Raw genomic sequence first — 19,224 nt, 5'->3', positions numbered from 1 at the left:
CCACAACACTTTATTATCTCCAGAGTCATTTACTCTGTTACCCAATAATTTGAGTTCTCAGCTTCATCATATTTCACTCTTGTGCAGATTGTCTTTAGTTGTTTTAATTATTCAGATTATATAAAGGAGAGAGGCACTCAGATCATAATGATAGAAAAAGGGCCTTGAAGCTCAACTGATTAAACTAAAATTCCAGCTCTGTCAACTGACTTAATTTCCTTGAGCCTCTCTTTTCTCTTCTATAAAATGGTAATAATAATAGTAGCTACCATTTAGAGTTACTATAAAGATCTTTAACACAAGTACCATCTAATAAATGTTAGTTATTACTATCTTAATATCTGTACAACAACTTCAGTCTGGCTACTCTTTATATATTGAAAGCACCTTAGCCATTTTCACCGGTTTATTCTTCCAAGTGATTTTGAAACTAGTTTTTCAAGTTTAAAGACTCCAAAGTAACAAAAAAAGTAGCTTTTTTTTTTTTTTTTTTTTTTTGTCGGCCGTGGGGCTTGAACTCTGGGCCTGGGCGCTATCCCTCAGCTCTTCAGCTCAAGGTGAGCGCTCTACCACTTGAGCTACAGCGCCACTTCCGGTTTTCTGGTGGTTTATTGGAGATAGGAGTCTCACAGTCTCTCCTGCCCGGGCTGGCTTTGAACCGCGATCCTCAGATCTCAGCCTCCTGAGTAGCTAGGATTACAGGCGTGAGCCACCAGCGAAAAAGTGGCATATTTTAATGAAAAGAAAACCAGACTTCCAAGGAAATGTGTGTGGGTTTTCTGGACTTTTTACTTGGTTTTACTGTGAGCCTAACCTCTTTAGGAAAAATAAGATCTCTTGATTTTCTCTGAAAGAAAAAAATCATCAAAAGTTGGAGCCAGAACACTAAGGACATTAGTCAGTGGGTGTGGGGTCTTGTGTAAGTCATCCCGTGGCCTCTCCAAACCTCATGCTGTTAAGGGATAATAGCATGTCTTCTGTTTGCCATAGCAGGCTGTTGTAAACCTGAAATCAGCACACTATCCATAAAGTGTTCCATAGAAACTAAAGGACTGGGGGCTGGGAAGGTGGCTCAGTGGTAGAGCGCTTGCCTTGCGTGCATGAGGCCCTGGGTTCGATTCCTCAGCACCACATAAGCAAAAAGAAAAAAGTCGGAAGTGGCGCTGTGGCTCAAGTGGTACAGCACTAGCCTTGAGCTGAAGAGCTGAGGGACAGCGCCCAGGTCCAGAGTTCAAGTCCCATGACCGGACCAAAAAAAAAAAGAAAGAAAGAAAGAAAGAAAGAAAGAAACTAAAGGACTAAGTTTGCAAAAGAAATTAAAAAAAAAATAATAGGGGCTGGGAAGATGTCTCAGTGGTAGGGCGCTTGCCTTGCATGCATGAGGCCCTGGGTTCGATTCCTCAGCACCACATAAGCAGGGGAAAAAAAGCCAGAAGTGGTGCTGTGACTCAAGGGGTAGAGTGCTCGCCTTGAGCCGAAGAGCGCAGGGACAGTGCCCAAGCCCCATGACCAACCAAAATAAATAAATAAATAAATAAATAACACATGCAGCCAGATCTGAGGGGGCACACCTGCAATCCCAGCACTCAGAAGGAGGAGGCAGGAGGATTTCTAGTTTGAGCCAGCCTGGGTGATATAGAGACATAGAGAGGTTCTCTCCTTCCCCCTCTACCCCTGACACACAGAAAAGAAGATTAGCTGGAAGGATGGCTCAAGTAGTAGAGTGTCAGCAAGCACAAGACTGAGTTCAATCACTAGTACTGCCAAAAAAAGAAAAAAGGAAAGGAAAAGAAGGAAGGATGGAGGAAGGAAGGGAGGTAGAGAAAGAAAAGAAAGGGAAGGAAGAAATTAAGAGAGAGAAAGAAAAAGAAGGAAGGAAGGAAAGAAGGAAGGAAGGACAAAGAAGGGAGAGAGGGAGGGAAAAGAAAATGTGAGAAAAGGAAGAAGGAAGGAGGAGGAGAGGGAAGAAAGGAAGGAAGGAAGGTTGGAAAAAGAACATATGCAGCTTTACAGTATGTGATTACAAATACTTCTGTAAGAAAAACAGCTAAATTCCAACATTCCCTCGGTTTCTGACATTCAAGATGCCTTTGAGGGCTGGGAAGGTGGCTCAGTGGTAGAGCTCTTGCCTTGCATGCCTGAGGCCCTGGGTTCGATTCCCCAGCACCACATACGTAAAAAGAAAAAAAGCCAGAAGTGGCGCTGTGGCTCAAGTGGTAGAGCGCTAGCCTTGAGCTGAAGAGCTTAGGGACAGCACTCAGGCCCAGAGTTCAGGCCCCACGACCGGACCCAAAAAAAAAAAAAAAAAAAAAAGATGCCTTTGAGAATGCTTGTTGGAAGGAAATGTGCTTACTTGTCCACAAAACTTTCAGCTTTCTTATCCTGCCACATATTTTCAAAACAGAATAGTATAGAAGTTTAATGTCATCAGACCTATGGAAACAAGAAAAAAGAATCTTCTGTAACCCCAGTGTACAGTGGAATTAACTATGTATTTATCATAGAAAGTCTGGTCTGATAAAATGTTCCAGACTAGATCCAAGATGCCTCTTAAAGTAGTGCACTTTCCAGACAGTGTTCTTCCTTCTTCTTTCCTTCCTTCCTTCCTCCCTCTCTCCCTTCCTTCCTTCCTTCCTTCTCCTCTTCTCTTGTTTCTTAAAACTTTTTAAATTTAATTTTATTTTTACTGGTTCTGGAACTTGAACTCGGCCAGGGTGCTGTCCGTGAGCATCTTTTGCCTCAAGGATAGTGCTCTACCACTTGAGCCGCAGTACCACTCCTGGCCTTTTCTGTAATTAATTAGAGATAAGAGTCTCATGGACTTTCCTGTCTGGGCTGGCTTTGAACCACAATTCTCAGATCTCAGATTCCTGAGTAGCTACAATTACAGGCATGAGCCACCAGTGCCTGGCTTTTTAAAAAATCTGAGACCTGGACTCAAACTTAGTATCTTACACTTCAGCTCATTCACTAACACTGTATCACCTCAGTCATACTTTCCAGGAGTATTTATAGAGTGCATACTATTACTAGGATCTATGCACAAAAGTTTCTGTGTGGTTTTCAGAGAATTCTTACATTTTTATAAGGTAATATGATTGTCAGTCATGGTAATACCACAAAAGCCACTGAATCATGAGCCAAATATGACCAAGGAATTAGCCATGTCTTGAATTCTTTTCTTTTGAACAGAAAATCAGAAGAAGCTAAGCTTAAAAGAGAAGGATTCAACAAACAACTGATTCTGCGCCATTATAATGACCCAAAACAGGAGGAGATCAGAAGTTCCCCTCAAACTTCTCAAAGCTTCTGGCTGGAGCTGCTGGAGAAGAAGCCTCAGATGCCTACTGTCAGAGAGGCTGACCCAGAAAAGAAGAAATTCCACTATGCCCTGGTAGATGGCTCCTCTCTGATCTAATATCCTTGTCAAACTCTGTAGGTGAAGTTGAAGGTGGCAGAATGTGGAGGATAGGGCTTACAAACAGAGGTTTCTATCCCACAGTAGGCAAATCCCAGGAAGCATCCTTGGGTGTTAGGTTTGGTCATTTCCTCCTAGGTGTCCGTATTCCCTCATGCTAAAGTCAACCTGAAAACTAATTAGAGAAAGTCCCCTCTTTCAAAACTTTCCTTCTTCCTCAGTCCTTGACTGTTTCATTAAGAGTCTGAAAAAATGAATTCTCTTTGGTTCACTTTTCTGATTATGTAAGAGAACATAGGATTTAGCATGTAAAGAACCTAGTTTAGGAGTTGGAGTCATGACTCAGGTGGTAAAGTGACAGCCGATATGTGAAAGCATGTGTCAGATAACAAGTTTGAGCCCTGATCTCAAATAACAACAACAAACAAACAAAAAACAACTATAAGCAAACCTAGTTTAGGGAGAAGGGGGAATTTTTTTTTTGGTAATTCATTCCTACATATCAAAAATGGAAGTTTTGTATTAACACTTAATAAAGTTGATGTTTAATTGTGTGTTAAATGTTGATTTGTATATGGTGTAAGATTATTTCCAGATCCATAATTATTCCTCAGCCCTCATCGGCCCCCCATCTATTTCTAGATGTTGGTAGGGAGGCCTGACCCTACTGCTCTGTGTTGGCTAATGTCATAGACAGTATTAGGTAGCAACAGGCAGCTTTGGTTTCCAGTGATTATCAAGATCAATCTGAAAAAACTTTGTTATTTACAGATTTGTTTAAAATGATCTGGAACTAATGTGAGGGTACAGGATTGTGAATTGGTGTGGCGATCATGCAACCTAGAGTTAGAAAGCTGTGTGCTAGTCTAACCCTACCATCATCATACTCAATGACTATGGAAGAGAGTCTCTTTCTCTGGATCTGCTGCCCAATCTGTAAAGAGTTGATTAAAAATAGGAGAAAGAAAGTACATCTTTCTATAGAATAATAATCATTAGTATTATTGTTGTCAATGTCAGTTCCTTAACTTGGGTTTACCTATCCATCTGGCCGCCTAGCTGTCTGCCAAAGCTATTCTGATCTCCCTTGGGGTGGTATGTCCACCAACATATTCAGTGACTTACCAGATTCTGTTATCTTGGGAACCTTTACACCTTCTGGATGTGGTAGTATTTCCTTTCCTAACAGGTATGTGAGATTCCATAAAAACTACAATTCATAGATAAGCAAAGTGGTGAGGGAAAAGTAAAATACTAACAAAAACAAGCACACGAAAGGAATCTTGTACAACATCAATCTAAATGGAAAAGAAGGTAAGAAAAAAATTTTTTAATGTGTATTCAAAGCTATGACTTGCAAATTGGTACTGGCCAAATATCTATAACTCTCAGTTCAGTTGTGCCATCTTTGTGGGAATACTGTGGAAGATGAGCAGATGGATGTCAAGGGCCCAAATTATCACAGGCTAGGAACAGAAGCAAGGATAATATGGTTTTGCTAAATCAAGTGTCATCTTGGCATCTGTGCCTTCTTTTTTTTTTTTTGGTAGGTCATGCGGCTTGAACTCTGGGCCTGAATGCTGTCCCTCAGCTCTTTAGCTCAAAGCTAGTGCTCTACCATTTGAACTACAGTGCCACTTTCAGTTTTCTGGTCGTTTATTGGAGATAAAGAGTTTCACAGACTTCCCTGCCCAGGCTGGCTTTGAACACCATGATCCTTAGATCTTAGCCTCCTGAGTTGCTAGGATTACAGATATGAGCCACCAGCACCTGGCCTCTGTGCCTTTTAAGGACTACTTAACTGGTAATGCAAAGCTCACATCTTACTCATGTTTTCTGTAATAATCTTCAGGTTTATGATCTTGGGATTTCCTCTGGTTTTGCCATCCTGCCTTCTTGGAATCTTGTTTTACATTCTGTCTTAAATCTGTGGGTTCATTTTGGTTCTCATTTGATTTCAACTAATGAGAATTTGCTCCTTTCCATACTTTTAACACATAGAAACCATTCACCAGAGACGTCAGTGAACTGCATTCTCAATGATGTTGGTTATAAAGAATTAGAACAGTAATAAAAACAACATATACAGAATGTAAGCTATGCTGAATGTTCTTAAAAGTGTATTGGTATGTTGTCAATGTCAGTTCCTTAACTTGGATTTACCTATCCATCTGGCTGCCTAGCTATCTGCCAAAGCTATTCTTACTGTTCTAAAATATTGTCTAGTATTTCACATTTTCCTTTTTTCTACATTTCTGTTTTAAGAGCCCATTTCTTCCTCTCAGTCCACACCTCTCTTCAAATAGTTTCCAATTTCTTATTGAACATAAATCCATCTCTTGATAGTTATACAAACTAACCAGCTAAATTATACCTAGCTAGCTTCTCTAAGGTGGGGGGTAGGGGTTGAGGAAAAAAAATCAAGGAAGACAGGATGGTATGCCTTCAGCCAAACCATTAATTTGCCATGCTATATTTGATTACCCACACATTTCACTCTTTCCTTTAGTAAATGTTTATTGAGTACTTATTTCATTCTAGACAATTATAATAGAGAGTACTATGAGGTATGGTTCCTATTTATCAGGAACTGTGTTATAGGACAACTTAAAAGACAAAAAATCAGAAATGTTGAAATACAAAGTGATCTGTACAAGATTTTGCATCCATTGGTTCAAAATCTTCATAGAGTGCCTAATAGTCTGGGCACTGTGTGAGCATCATATGTATGGTAGAGAACCAAACAAAGTTCCTATCCTTGTAATAACTTACATATCAGGGATAGAAGACCAAGTAAACAAGTTTATACTATATCATGTGAAAGGCTTTCAGTGGAATAAGTCATCATGTGTATAAATTCACCCTCCATAATTGCTGAATTTGACTTTCTTGAATGATCTTCAATCCCATATCTTTATAACTTCTGTATTTTTACTTGATGTGGCTTCAGGATGATGGGTGTTGAGAGTCAGTTCATGCAGAGAGCAAGAATCTTTTTTTCTTAGCGAGTTTATAAATATACATTGATGTGTTTCTGCTGCATTCAGCATTTCCTGCATGCTGACCATGCTTCTGTGAAAGTTCCTTCCCACCCCCCACCCCTGCTGTTTGTGAGCCAAGTCACCTGTCAAAATGTGTCAGCACCTCACCTGTGAAGAGAGCAAGTCAGCAAAATGTTAAAAAAAAAAAAAAAAAAAAAAAAGAGTGCTTGATTCCAAAGAGAAAAACAAGAGAGTGAGAGGAGAGGGAGAAAGAGAGAGTAATGCTTGATTACAGAGAGAGAGAGGGGAGAGAGAGATTAATAAGGTAGCAAAACAACTGGGTGAACCACATGTAAGTACCTGCCCTCAGTGTGGAAGTAATTTTCCCATCTTTGATGCTCAGATGAAACAATGACAGGATCTGGAATCATTTCAAAGGCTTAGAAACTACTTACTTTTAAAAGGTCTTTTTGTTTTCCAACCACACTAAGCAGTTTTGAAAGAAAAATTAGGCAACTTGATATAACTTTATGACATGTTAATTGAACATTTTATTCAGGAATGCTGAAGACAAAGTGGAAAAGTAATCGTTTCCCTAAGAACAAATATATTTCACTTGATTTTCCAAGTATTGTTAAAATTAGTTCTTTTTAAACACAATTTCTGTGAGATTGATCAAAAAATCTAATCCTGATTAATTGCTAGTATCATTTTGAGAGAGAATGCTTACATTTTGTTTAAATTTACAAGAAATTCTGTGATTAGGTATAATTTCCAATGAGGAAACTGAATCTCAGAGAAGAGCCTTGAAACTGTATCTGAAGGCTACGTAGTAGCAAAGAACATTGAAAGCTTTTAGTCCCCGATTCCAATTCTTTTTCCCTTGCTAAGTCTTAATACATGAGGGAAAGAGAGGTGTAGTGCTGAGTACATATAAGCTGAGTAATAATGAGTCATGGTGATAATAACAATAATGTGATTATTAGCGTGGGTTTTGGCGTTAGACAACTTTCGTATCTGACTGTTGGCTGGAACAACAGGGAAAATGTGCCAAGTGTCTTGCAGTCTGCCTCCAGGCTGCTCCCCATGGTGGATGGATTTGAAAAGTAGCAAGAGTGAAGATGAACCCAGTTCATAAGCACTTTTCAAGCCTTCTATAGTACCAAGTTTTCTAGTAAGTCTTGGCTAAGGTAACATATCTCAGTGGTTAGAAAAACAGATACCTAGTCTTCTTGAAAGATGCTGGAAAATATTACAGACTTTTCATATTTTTAATCAACTGCAAAGGAAACACCAAATTCAAATTAGTTGCCCCCTCTCCTCCTCTGTATTTACCACCTCTAATTCTATTTTGATTCATGTACCATACATGGACTTTGAAAAGGATAAATATATAGAAGATGGATGATTAGGCTAGGGTTAGTCTATTAATCAAAACTATTTCAAAACTATTGTTGAAAACTTGTAAGGATCAGTTATCTTCTTTCTCCTGGTTCTGGCCCAGATATTTTAAAATTCTCATTTGGAATTCTCATATTCTGACTTGTTTCTTCAGTGTGTACTGGTATATCTGGATCAGCCACTTCCTTGTATCTCAAATCTCAGTTCTAGCACCTGTAACTACTCACAAAATTTAGCTACTCTGTTTGTTTGTTTGTTTGTGTCTGGTTGTGGGGCCTGAACTCTGGGCCTGGGCACTGTCCCTCAGCTTTTCAGCTCAAGGATAGTGCTCTACCACTTGAGCCACAGCGCCACTTCCGGCTTTTTTGCTTATGTGGTGCTGGGAATCGAACCCAGGGCCTCAGGCATGCAAGGCAAGCGCTCTACCACTGAGCCAACTTCCCAGCCCCAATTTAGCTACTCTGAAATCCATATATTTTTGTCTTAATCCGCTTTCGATTGCTAAAACAGAAGAACTGAAACTAGGTAACATGGCTCAGGGTTCTGGAGACTGAGATGTCCAAGATCAGATGGCTGCATCAAGTGAGGTCCTTATGCTGCTTCAACTTGTGGCAGAAAGCAGAAGAGCAAGTGAGCATGTGCAAAAGAGACAAAACACAGTGTGGCCTTACTAATGTAACTGGCCTTAGGGTAACTAATCTAGTCCCTGAAAATGAGAACTCACTCTTGGAATAAAGGCATTAATGTAATTATTTCCTTCTGGGCTCCATCTACCACACTTTCACATTGAGGAATTAAGAAGGTGGCTGGGAAGGTGGCTCAGTGGTAGAGTGCTTGCCTTGCTCCTTGAGGCCCTGGTTTGATTCCTCAACACCACATAAGCAGAAAAAGCTGGAAGTGATGCTGTGGCTCAAGAGGTAGAGCGCTAGCCTTAAGCTGAAGAGCCCAGGGACAGCTCCTAGGCCCAGAGTTCCAGCCCCACAACTGACCAAAGGAAAAAAAAAAAAAAGAAAAGAAAAAAGAAAAAGAAAAAAAAGAATGCAATGCACTCAAATCTTACCAACTGCTTAAAAGATACCTAATTCTGACGTATTATAGAGGGAGGATCCCACACATTCAGAACTTTCTGGAGATGTGAATTCTTCATGTGTTTGTTACAATGTCTGTTTATTAGAAATTGGTCTTTGTAATTATGGTAGGAGTAATTTAATGGATTTCCTCAGTTATAGGCTGTGTTGTTTTATTAAATACGTCTCCCTCTTAAAACTGGATGATGATGCTTTTCTCCACAGGCAAGTTTGTAGCATAGAATTTGGGGTTAACAGCTCTCCACTTGTCACATCCATGTGTTTTACTATTAAATCCTTTATGCTACCTTCCATATAAATTATAGTATAGTAATAGTTTGTATCAACATGGAACTTGGTGACAGAATTTTAGAAGGTCCTGCCTGTTCTGGCACCTTTCCCCCTTCATTTCTTATGACTCACCCTTTGTGTTTGGCTTCCATCTTTATAACCACTATGTACAAGTTGTTCTTGTAACTGAAAGCTCATATCCGGACTCTTCACATGACTGCTTTCTTTTCATCTTTTAGGTCTCAGTTTAAATGTCACTTCCCTGGAGAAATTTTTCCTACTTTCCTTTTTTAATTTTAAACAGCTTTATTGAGATGTACATTTCATAAAATTCACCCACTTAAAGAATACAGCTTAATGTGTTTTTTAAGCATTTGACAGAATTGAGAATATTTGCAGCATCCTAAAAGGGAACTGTGTACAAAACAGGAGTCACTCACTAATCCCCACCTCTACCCAATACTTCACCTTCTCCTTCTAGAGATTTACCTATTCAGGTTTCTCTTTCCTAAGATTTTTTGGGCTCTGTTCATTAAAGATTTGTCCATTCTGCAATTTAATATAAGTATAATCATCTTTTGTGACTAGCCTGTTACTTAGCATAATGGTTTCAGAATTCTTCTGTGTTATACCAACTATCAGTATTTAATTTCTTTCTTTCTTCTTTTTTTTCCCTGTTGGTCCTGGAGCTTGAACGAAAGGCCTGGGTGCTATCCATGAGTTTTTTCACCCAAAGCTAGTACTCTACCACTTTGAACCACAGCTCCAGTTTTCCAGTTTTCTGGTGGTTGATTGGAGTGTCATGGACTTTCCTGACTGGGCTGGCTTTGAACCACAATCCTCAGATCCCAGTCTCCTGAGTAGCTAGGATTATAGGTGTGAACCACTGGTGCCTGATCAGCAACTTGTCTGGTTAATTGGAGATGGGGGTCTCAAGAATTTTTTTTGCCAGGCTGGTTTCCAACTGTGATCTTCAGATCTCAGTTTTCATGCAACCAATGGAGAATTATAAAATTTCCTTTGTTCCTCTGAGGTGGTGGTTTTGCTCATTTTTCCCCTGACTTCTTTGGTAATAGTAATGAAGCAGATAACTGTTTCATCATCAGAATAAACTATCATAGGACTGAAAATGTCTGAGTGCCGAGACAGCGCCTCCTTCCAGACATCCTTGGAGTACTTAAACAGTCTCTAATAACTATCCACTGTATTTTTATTTATATTTTGTCTCCACAATTTTTTTTGAGGTGGTTCGGTCTTGGGGCTTGTACTCTGGGCATGGGCGCTGTCCCTCAGCTCTTCAGCTCAAGGCTAGTGCTCTACCACTTGAGCCACAGCACCACTTCAGGCTTTTTTCTTTTTGCTTATGTGGTGCTGAGGAATCGAACCCAGGGCCTCAGGCATGCAAGGCAAGCGCTCTACCACTGAGTCACCTTCCCAGCCCATTATTTATATTTTGTCAATGCAATTGATTTTGCTGATACTATTCAACAGATCTTTAAAAAGCTTCTTCTCTGTTCCAGGTGCTGTCCAGGTTAAAAAAAAAAAGACCAAAGATGATATGGATATGAACACATAGTGTAGCACAACTGATCCAGAAAAGCTAGCAAAGTGCTAGGCTACACTAATAGACATATAGAATGTAGGAGAAGCAAAATCAGTATTTACTTATTGTTCACAATACAAATTCTTTCTGTCAAAATTTAAAATGTTTGTTTGATCTTTTTATACAGAGTCTTGGCATATCAAGTAGTGTTGCTTTGTTTTGTTTTAATTTTTTATGGTGATAAGGATTATACCCAGGGCTTTGAACATGCTAAAAACATTCTACCACTGAACCATATCTTCAGTCCTCTTGAATTCACACATGTACATCCATCTGTCTCATCCAAGCTTTAGTCCAAGCCACTCCTTTCTCGCCTGGACCACTTAACTGCTCATGACCAGTAAATACCAGAAGGTATTTACTCAGGTTCCTCAACAACCCATTTGATCATCACATTGTAGCTATTATTATTTAAAACCCTTAGATATCTTTTTGCTCTTTAGATAGAAATTATGATTTTGCATAGGGTTTCTTCATATTTAGCTAAAGATATGAAGTGATTATCAGTCCCTACAATCTCCATTCTAGCCACAATGGCTTTCTTTCACTCCCTTCAGTGAGCAGTGCCAACTTCCTTCCTCATGACCTTGTATGCAGATTATCACATCCATTTGGAACTCATTTTCTGGTCAAATGCCTATTCCTAATTTTATCAGCCACAGCCAAGGTAGCAGGGCCATGTGGTATGGCAATCATGTTGGCAGGACTCATTTTTATGACCTTATACATGAAAGTGATGAAGTGGGAAAGGTTATGCCTCTGAGAAGGAAATCTTGGCCAGTTGAACGAGTAAACACCATTCTTCCCTCCCAGGAAGATATTAGGACAGAAGCAGAATGGCTATCCTCCAGGAATATAAGAGATTCCTGGGCTCTTAAAGGCTATGTCTTGGTAATTTTCATCATCCCAGCCAAATCAATAAACCCTGAATTTTTCATGTGCTAAGAAAGACTCATTTCTGTCCTTTTCATAGGAAAATAATAGCAATGATGTTTAATCAGAATGGAGGCATGGTGATCAGCAGAAAAGGACACATCATGAGAGAATGGATGTGGCCTTCAAAGGGAAAACTTGAAGATCCAATTGAAGTTGGGGTATAATTTTACAATTTATCACTCTTGGATTACTTCTTACATTGTGATGACAATTTACTTTGAGTTTCTAAAATGCACTATTATGGGAAAATATGAGACTGAATTACCCAGTATGGGCTATCTATCTTGAGCTGATGTGATGAATTTTTATTTTGGCCCTTCATTTCCCATAGCCTTCTTAATGACTTTGACTTTACTCAGCAGCAGTTGGTTTAAACAGCAATTAAAAAATTATTAGAAAAGTTTTTCAGACTTTGATATAAAAATAATTTTAATGTAGCAAAGGGTACTATTCTATAAAGGATTAATTATTATAACCTCAGAGAGTGTAGAGTGACCTTGCAGGGTACACCTGTGCCAAACTGGAAAGTGTAGCATTCGAAGGAAGCAGCCTTATTAGAGGGCCAGAAGACGTGTGACAAGGGACTATGTGCCTAATGTTGCTATATTTATTATAAAAGAAAAAATCAGAATTTCAGATTTTTAAAAATATCCTGCTATTTGAAAAATTTGAAACAATTGAAACTTTGAGACAACTAAAGCGAACTAACTAGATGCCTTTGAGCTGTCAGTCTGTAACTTCTGTGCTTTTTGATCAATGTATAGTTACTGTGTATGTGTATGTGTGCACATGTGCATGTGTGTGTGCATGTGTGTGTGTTTTATGTGTGTATACAAAATGAGCTACAATAATCTAGGGCATGAGGTCTGGTTGTGTAGATGATTCAGTGAACAATCAGCCTTCAGGGCATCATCTACACAAAACTGATGTCTATTATGACAGCTACCAACTACTCTTGTTACTGACCCTTGAAATATGTCATAAAATGCAAACCAAATTTCCAAGGCTTAGAAAAACAGAATATAAAATATCTTAATAATTTTATGTGTATTACATGTTGAAAAGGTATTTGGATATATTTACTTGTGAAATATGTTATTAAAGTTTTCTTGTTTTTTGTTCTTCCTAATGGGTCTACTACTAGAAAAATTTAAGATTACATGACTCAGATTTGTGACTTGCCTAATATCTCTATACTAGGAAGTATCCTTATCAATTTTTATGGAGATCAACATCTAGGTCTTTTTCTTACAATTTACCCAATCTTTTTGGTGGTCATATGCCCTATATATATTTCTCTTTTTACTTGTCTGTTCTCTTTCTTTCTTCCTTTCTTTCCCTCTCTGCCTCTTTTTCTTCCTTCTTTCCTCCCTTCCCTTCCCTTCCTTCTTTTCTTCTTTCCTTCCCTCCCTCCCTTCTTACCTTTCTTCTCTCTCTTCCTTCATCCTTTCCTTCCTGCCTGTCTGCCTTCTCTATGTAGTCCTGGATCACCATCCTCAAATTGGCCATCCTCCTGCTTTAGCCTCCTGAATGCTTGCAATATTTTTTAAGTACTGTTCAGTCTGGAGGGAGAGAAGAGTAAAGTGTTGGTAAGAAACAGTGCCAGGAAAGGTTCTTTATGAAAATTTCCTTACATTCTGAAGTCAGAATTTCCTCAGTCCTCATAGCTCCCTAGCAAAATCAGAATTGCTATTAGAGTACATTATTCAGATACTTTCAGCCAGTACCTTGAAGAAGCAAAGGAAGGTAACTTGTACCTAAAACAAAAGTCCTTATAGGCTCCAAGCAGCTAGTATATTATATTAGGATACTTTTTCTTCAGGAAATTTCCCTCCCTCCCTCTCTCCCTCCCTCCCTTCCTCCCTCCCTCCCTCCCTTCCTCCCTCTCTCCCTCTCTCCCTCCCTCCCTTCCTTCCTTCTTTTCTTCCTTCCCTCCCTCCCTCCCTCCCTCCCTTCTTTCCTTCCTTCCTTCCTTCCTTCCTTCCTTCCTTCCTTCCTTCCTTCCTTCCTTCCTTCCTTCCTTCCTTCCTTCCTTCCTTCCTTGTTGTATTAGGATACTTTATTCTCAGGAAATTCCCCCCTCCCTTCCTTCATTTCCTTTCCTTTGCTTTCCTTCCTTCCTTCCCTTTCCTCTGCCTCCCTCCCTCTCCCCCTCTTTCCCTGTCTCTCTCCCTCCCTCCTTCCCTCTCTCTCTCTTTCCCCCCTCCCTTCTTTCTCCTTTTCATGTATAGCAAGGGATATAATACTGGGGGGGTTAGGGCAGGGTGGGGGGTGGGATATGGGAAGGGATAGGAAGGGGAAACAAAGGAGGAAGCAATAATGCTTGATAAGAAATGTACTCATTATCTTGCCCATGTAATTGTAACTCCTTTGTACTGTATTTTCATAATAAAAAAATTTAAAAATACTGGATCCTTGAAAATATTAGGCAAGCACTCTACCACTGAGCTACAAACCCCCAACCCTTTAGAAATCTTTTTTTTTTTTTTTTTATCAATCCTGGGGCTTGAACTCAGGGCCTGGACGCTGTCCCTGACCTCTTTTGCTCAAGGCTAGTGCTCTACCACTTTGGCCACAGCACTACTTCCGCTTTTGCAGTAGTTAATAGGAAATCAGAGTCTCATGAGAACTTTTCTGCCTGGGTTGGCTTTGAACTGTGATCTTCAGATCTCAGCCTCCTGAGTAGCCAAGATAACAGGTGTGAGCCACTGGCATCGGGTGCCACTGGCACCTGGGAGGAATCTTTTTTTTTTTTTTTTGCGGGGGGGGGGGTGTCTGGTCGTGGGGCCTGAACTCTGGGCCTGGGTGTGGCTCCTCAACTCTTCAGCTCAAGGCTAGCACTCTACCACTTGAGCCACAATGCCACTTCCGGCTTTTTTTCCTTTTGCTTATGTGGTGCTGGGGAATCGAACCCAGGGCCTCATGCATGCAAGGCAAGCGCTCTACCACTGAGCCACCTTCCCAGCCCCAATGGGAGGAATCATTTAAAACTATACTTTATACATCTGCAGATGTGCTCTTCAGTTTTAGAAGTCATTTACTTGTTAGTTTTCCATTCTTACCATTTATAAAATCTCTCCAACTTTAATGAGTTTCACAGTGACATTAAGGCAACATTTAAGTTCTTGACATTGCTACTGACTTTTCTCAACACCTAGGGAACTAGAAATTATCAACCATATTGTACAAAAGAGGCTATTCATGTCTCAGTGCTAAAATTAGGGCTCCAAATAACTATACATTTGCCAAGCATTTTCTCATTCTCAAATAGATCTCAAATCATTTCTGTCGACTCCTTTTCCTTTCCGCAATAAATCATAGCAACCATAAATTTGTAGCACAAAACCCCATACTCATTCTGCCTTAATGTATCTAAGTCAAAACAAACCTTTTATGAATGTCAGTTTCAAATGTCCTTTCACATGTCATGAAAATACCTGATTTCCACTTGATTTATGATCATGAAAAGTCTGCATAAAAACTTACTCTTCTTTCTGTTGCACACAGGTGAATAACTTTATTACTGTGAAGATTTCTGGGCGCTTTGCTATCACTTTGGTCTACAAATGGCATCCGAAAAGCCTGAAGCTGTCTCTAGCACCTGTAAAGCACAAATTTTTGCCTCTATGTTTAGCTGACATGGTAGGTCCAGTTCGCCACTTCTTTTCCCCTTTTCCCTTCCCCTTTCTTTCCTTTTCCCTTCTTCCTTTTCTTTCATTTCTTTTGTTGTTTCTTCTTCCTTTCCTTTTTCCTTTCCTCCTCTTCCTCTCCAATCCCCCTTCCTTTCTTTTCCTTTTCCTTCCTTTTTTTCCCCCTTTTATTCCTCCTCCTCCTCCTCCTCCTCCTTCTTTTTGCTCAGTCATGGGGCTTGAACTCTGAGCCTGCGCACTGTCCCTAAGAGCTCAGGGGGAGTACTCTACCACTTGAGCCAAAGTGCCACTTCCAGTTTTCTGGTGGTTTATTGGAGATAAGAGTCTCACGGACTTTCCTTCCTAGGCTGACTTTGAACTACAATCCTCAGATCTCAGCCTCCTGTGTAGCTGGAATTACAGACACAAGCCTCTGACACTGGCTAGTTTATTATCTATTTAATGATGGCATTGGAGCTGAGCTCTGCCTGTAATCCTAGGTACTCAGAAGACAGATCTGAGGATCACAGTTGGAAGCTAGCCTTGGAAAAAAATTCTTTTTTTTTTTTTTGGTCGGTCGTAGGGCTTGAACTCTGGGCCTGGGTGCTGTCCCTCAGCAATTCAGCTCAAGGTGAGCGCTCTACCACTTGAGCTACAGTGCCACTTCTGGTATTCTATTGGTTTATTGGAGATAGGAGTCTCACGGTCTTTCCTGCCTAGGCTGGCTTTGAACCTATACAATTAGAAACCTATACATCTATGTAAATTACATACTTGTTACAGAAATAGTAAAAATGCATATTTTTAAATTTTTACTATTTAGAATTACTATAACATTTTGAATATTCTGAATCCATGTAATTTCTCTATAATTAGTTCATTTTGTAAAATTGTCCTTCCTTCCCAAGTGTTATTAACCATGACTTCTGAAAAGAGCTTGCAACCTCTCCCAGCCCATTTTTATTCTCATTTGCAGAGAAGCCAATGAATTGTTAGCCACTATTTCAACTTTAGAGATAAAGGAGGATTCTATTTGCATGTTTTTTTTTCAATGCCAATAGACACTAGATTCATTTTACAGAACCAGTTACTTGACATAGGTAGTTTCATTTATATAGTTAATTGGAAGAGGCAAGGATGACTTTTGTTAGGAAGTATTTTGTATTTAACTTTATAGAGAAAAGTTGTAATCATGTTTAAGTATGGCAATTGAATGGCAGTAAGTACACTGACTCTCACCACCATCCGTCTCCCAAGTTCTTAGTCTTACAAAACTAAAATTCTGTACCTATTAAACAATACCAAGCCTGTTCTGTGTAGTCTTTAAAAAAATCACCATTCTCAAGGATTGTGGTTCAAAGCCATCCCAGGAAGGAAAGTCTGTGAGACTCTTATCTCTAATTAACCACCAAAAAAACCGTAAGTGGTGCTGTGGTTCAAAACCATCCCAGGAAGGAAAGTCTGTGAGACTCTTATCTCTAATTAACCACCAAAAAAACCGTAAGTGGTGCTGTGGCTCAAGTGGCTCAAGCTCTTCAGCCTTGAGCTGAAGAGCTCAGGGATAGTACCCAGGCCCAGAGTTCAAGCTCTACGACTGACCATTCAACAAGTCAGTTTATAATACATCCTAATTGATATCATCCCTTTCATTCTTTTCCCCCATTCCTCCCATCCCAATCCCTCCCCCTCATTGTATTTGTCCTTTTTTAAGTGGTTTATTTTATTTAATCCAGCATTTTCAAGGTTCCTTTAGCTGGGCACTGGCAGCTCACGTCTATAATCATAGCAACTCAGGAGGCTGATTTGAGGATCACAGTTCAAAGCCAGGCAAGGCAAGAAAGCCTGTGAGAGTGTTATCTCTAATTAACCACCAAAAAGCTGAAAGTGGATCTGTGGCTCAAGTGGTAGAGCACTAGCCCTGAGTGAAAAAAAAGGGACAGCAAGCACTCAGACCTTGAGTTCAAACCCCAGTATTTGTCCACAAACAAACAAACAAACAAAAAACTAGCAGGCATAGTGACTGGGTCCCTAAGTTCTCTTCCAGCCAGTGAAGAAGTCAGTGTTCTGTTTGTTCCCTTTACTCTCAGACACATCCTGGAGTTACCATGAGGCTTGGATGCTTGCTGCCCCTGGAGATACAAGCCAGGGTGTGTATGGAACAAGTGGGAATCTGTCACTTGTGATACACACACACACACACACACACACACACTTTAAACTCTTCCATTCACTTCTTTAAATCTTTTCTTTAATGAGCTATGGCTTTTTGACTTCCTGGTTTCTATATATCTTAATGTGGCTCTGTGTTGATCACCAAAATTATGCAAAGAACAGGGGTTGGGAAGGTGGCTCAGTGGTAGAGTGTTTGCCTTGAAAGCATGAGGCTCTGGATTTGATTCCTCAGCACCACATAAGCAGAAAAAGCTGGAAGTGGCACTGTGGCTCAAGTGGTAGAGTGCTAGCCTTGAACTGAAGAGCTGAGGGACAGTGCCTACTAGGCCCAGAGTTCAGGCCCCATGACCAACAAAAATAATACAAATAACAATAATGAGTTAAGTATATAAGTATACATGTGTTTAATATGTGAACATGTAAATGTTCCCATAATTATGTATACTTAATGAATATGTATATATTAATATATATATAAACACTAAATAATCTAGCCATGTAAACTCATGCACTTCTTATTGTGGCAAAATATTGATAACATTGACTTTACTGTTTTAACCATTTGTGAGTAGTTCAATGGAGTTAGGTACCCTCACAGGGGAATGTGGCTTTTATATGTGACTTTGGTCCTAGTTTCTGACATAATGTCTGGCCCATAAGTAATTTTAACACTCAATAAATACTTATTGGGTGACATAATAAATGGATGAATGAGTGAATATATAAAGGAATAAAACATTTAATGTTGGGCTGGAATGTAACTCAGTGGCAAATTGCTTGCCTAGCAAGTGCAGTGTCCTGAATTCAATCCCTAGTAGCAAAAAAGAAAAGACAAAAATAGTTAAAAATAATTAATGTTGGCTAATGTATGAAGTGGTGTCTCTTTCCTGTCCTTATATTTGTAAGTCTGTTCTTTCAGGCATCTATATTCATGTCTGTATCTCATAAACATACATTTTTCTATGTCTTCCTGTTTTAAAGCCTACTGGTTCAGCAGACCAATTGATTACAAGCACTATTGATTCATCAATGGATATAAGCCCTATGCATGACTTTGTGACATCTATCAACCTGAGAATGCTACAAAAGAAGGCCAAGCATATCTTCTCTCACTGGTTGAATCACTACAGATTTTCACTGGGTCAGTTCTAGAAACCTATTATGTTGTTCCACATGACTAGTTCCTATTGTTAAGCACTTCAGAGAAGTAATATTCAAATGCCTATCCCCTCAAAGTTTTGCAAAGTAGCAAGTTCGTGAAATGTGAAACTCTGTAGACACAAATTCTTCTCAAGGACTTGAGTGATTAGCTAGCAGGAAAATAAAAGTTGTGAGCTGGGAAGATGGCTCAGTGGTAGAGCGTTTGCCTTGCATGCCTGAGGCCCTGGGTTCGATTCCTCAGCACCACATAAAAAGAAAAAAAGTCAGAAGTGGGGCTGTGGCTCAAGGGGTAGAGCGCTAGCCTTGAGCTGAAGAACTGAGGGACAGAGCCCAGGCCCAGAGTTCAGGCCCATGACTGGACCCACCCCCCAAAAAAGAAAAGAAAAGAAAAGTTGTGCTTGATGTTACTTCCTTTTTCTTTGTGGAGAAGAAAATCTACTTGGCCACTTTTTTAGCACCAGGAAAAGGTGCTTTTATGTTCATTTTTAACATCAGAAAACTTCCCTTTAAAACCTCCCCCAGTTTCCCCATTGTACTTCAGTCCTTGCACATGAGTTCTGCTCAC

At 39.7% G+C, this 19,224-nt stretch overlaps 1 protein-coding gene across 1 annotated transcript in view; it reads left to right on the top strand.

The window, feature by feature from the left end:
• Positions 1 to 19,224, top strand: part of LOC138805568 (uncharacterized protein C3orf20-like) — an 85,906-nt gene that overhangs the window by 26,498 nt on the left and 40,184 nt on the right. Inside the window, exons 7-9 of the mRNA XM_069990357.1 lie at positions 11,735 to 11,855; positions 15,205 to 15,339; positions 18,480 to 18,639. Coding sequence (XP_069846458.1) covers positions 11,735 to 11,855; positions 15,205 to 15,339; positions 18,480 to 18,639 — 416 coding nt within the window. The remainder of the gene's footprint in view (positions 1 to 11,734; positions 11,856 to 15,204; positions 15,340 to 18,479; positions 18,640 to 19,224) is intronic.

This window comes from Dipodomys merriami, unplaced genomic scaffold (genome assembly GCF_024711535.1).
Source record: "Dipodomys merriami isolate MVZ:Mamm:240054 unplaced genomic scaffold, mDipMer1.0.p SCAF_10, whole genome shotgun sequence".
In the NCBI taxonomy this organism is placed as follows: domain Eukaryota; kingdom Metazoa; phylum Chordata; class Mammalia; order Rodentia; family Heteromyidae; genus Dipodomys; species Dipodomys merriami.
Note: the sequence above shows the minus strand (reverse complement) of the source record. Positions and strands in the feature narration are given on the sequence as shown.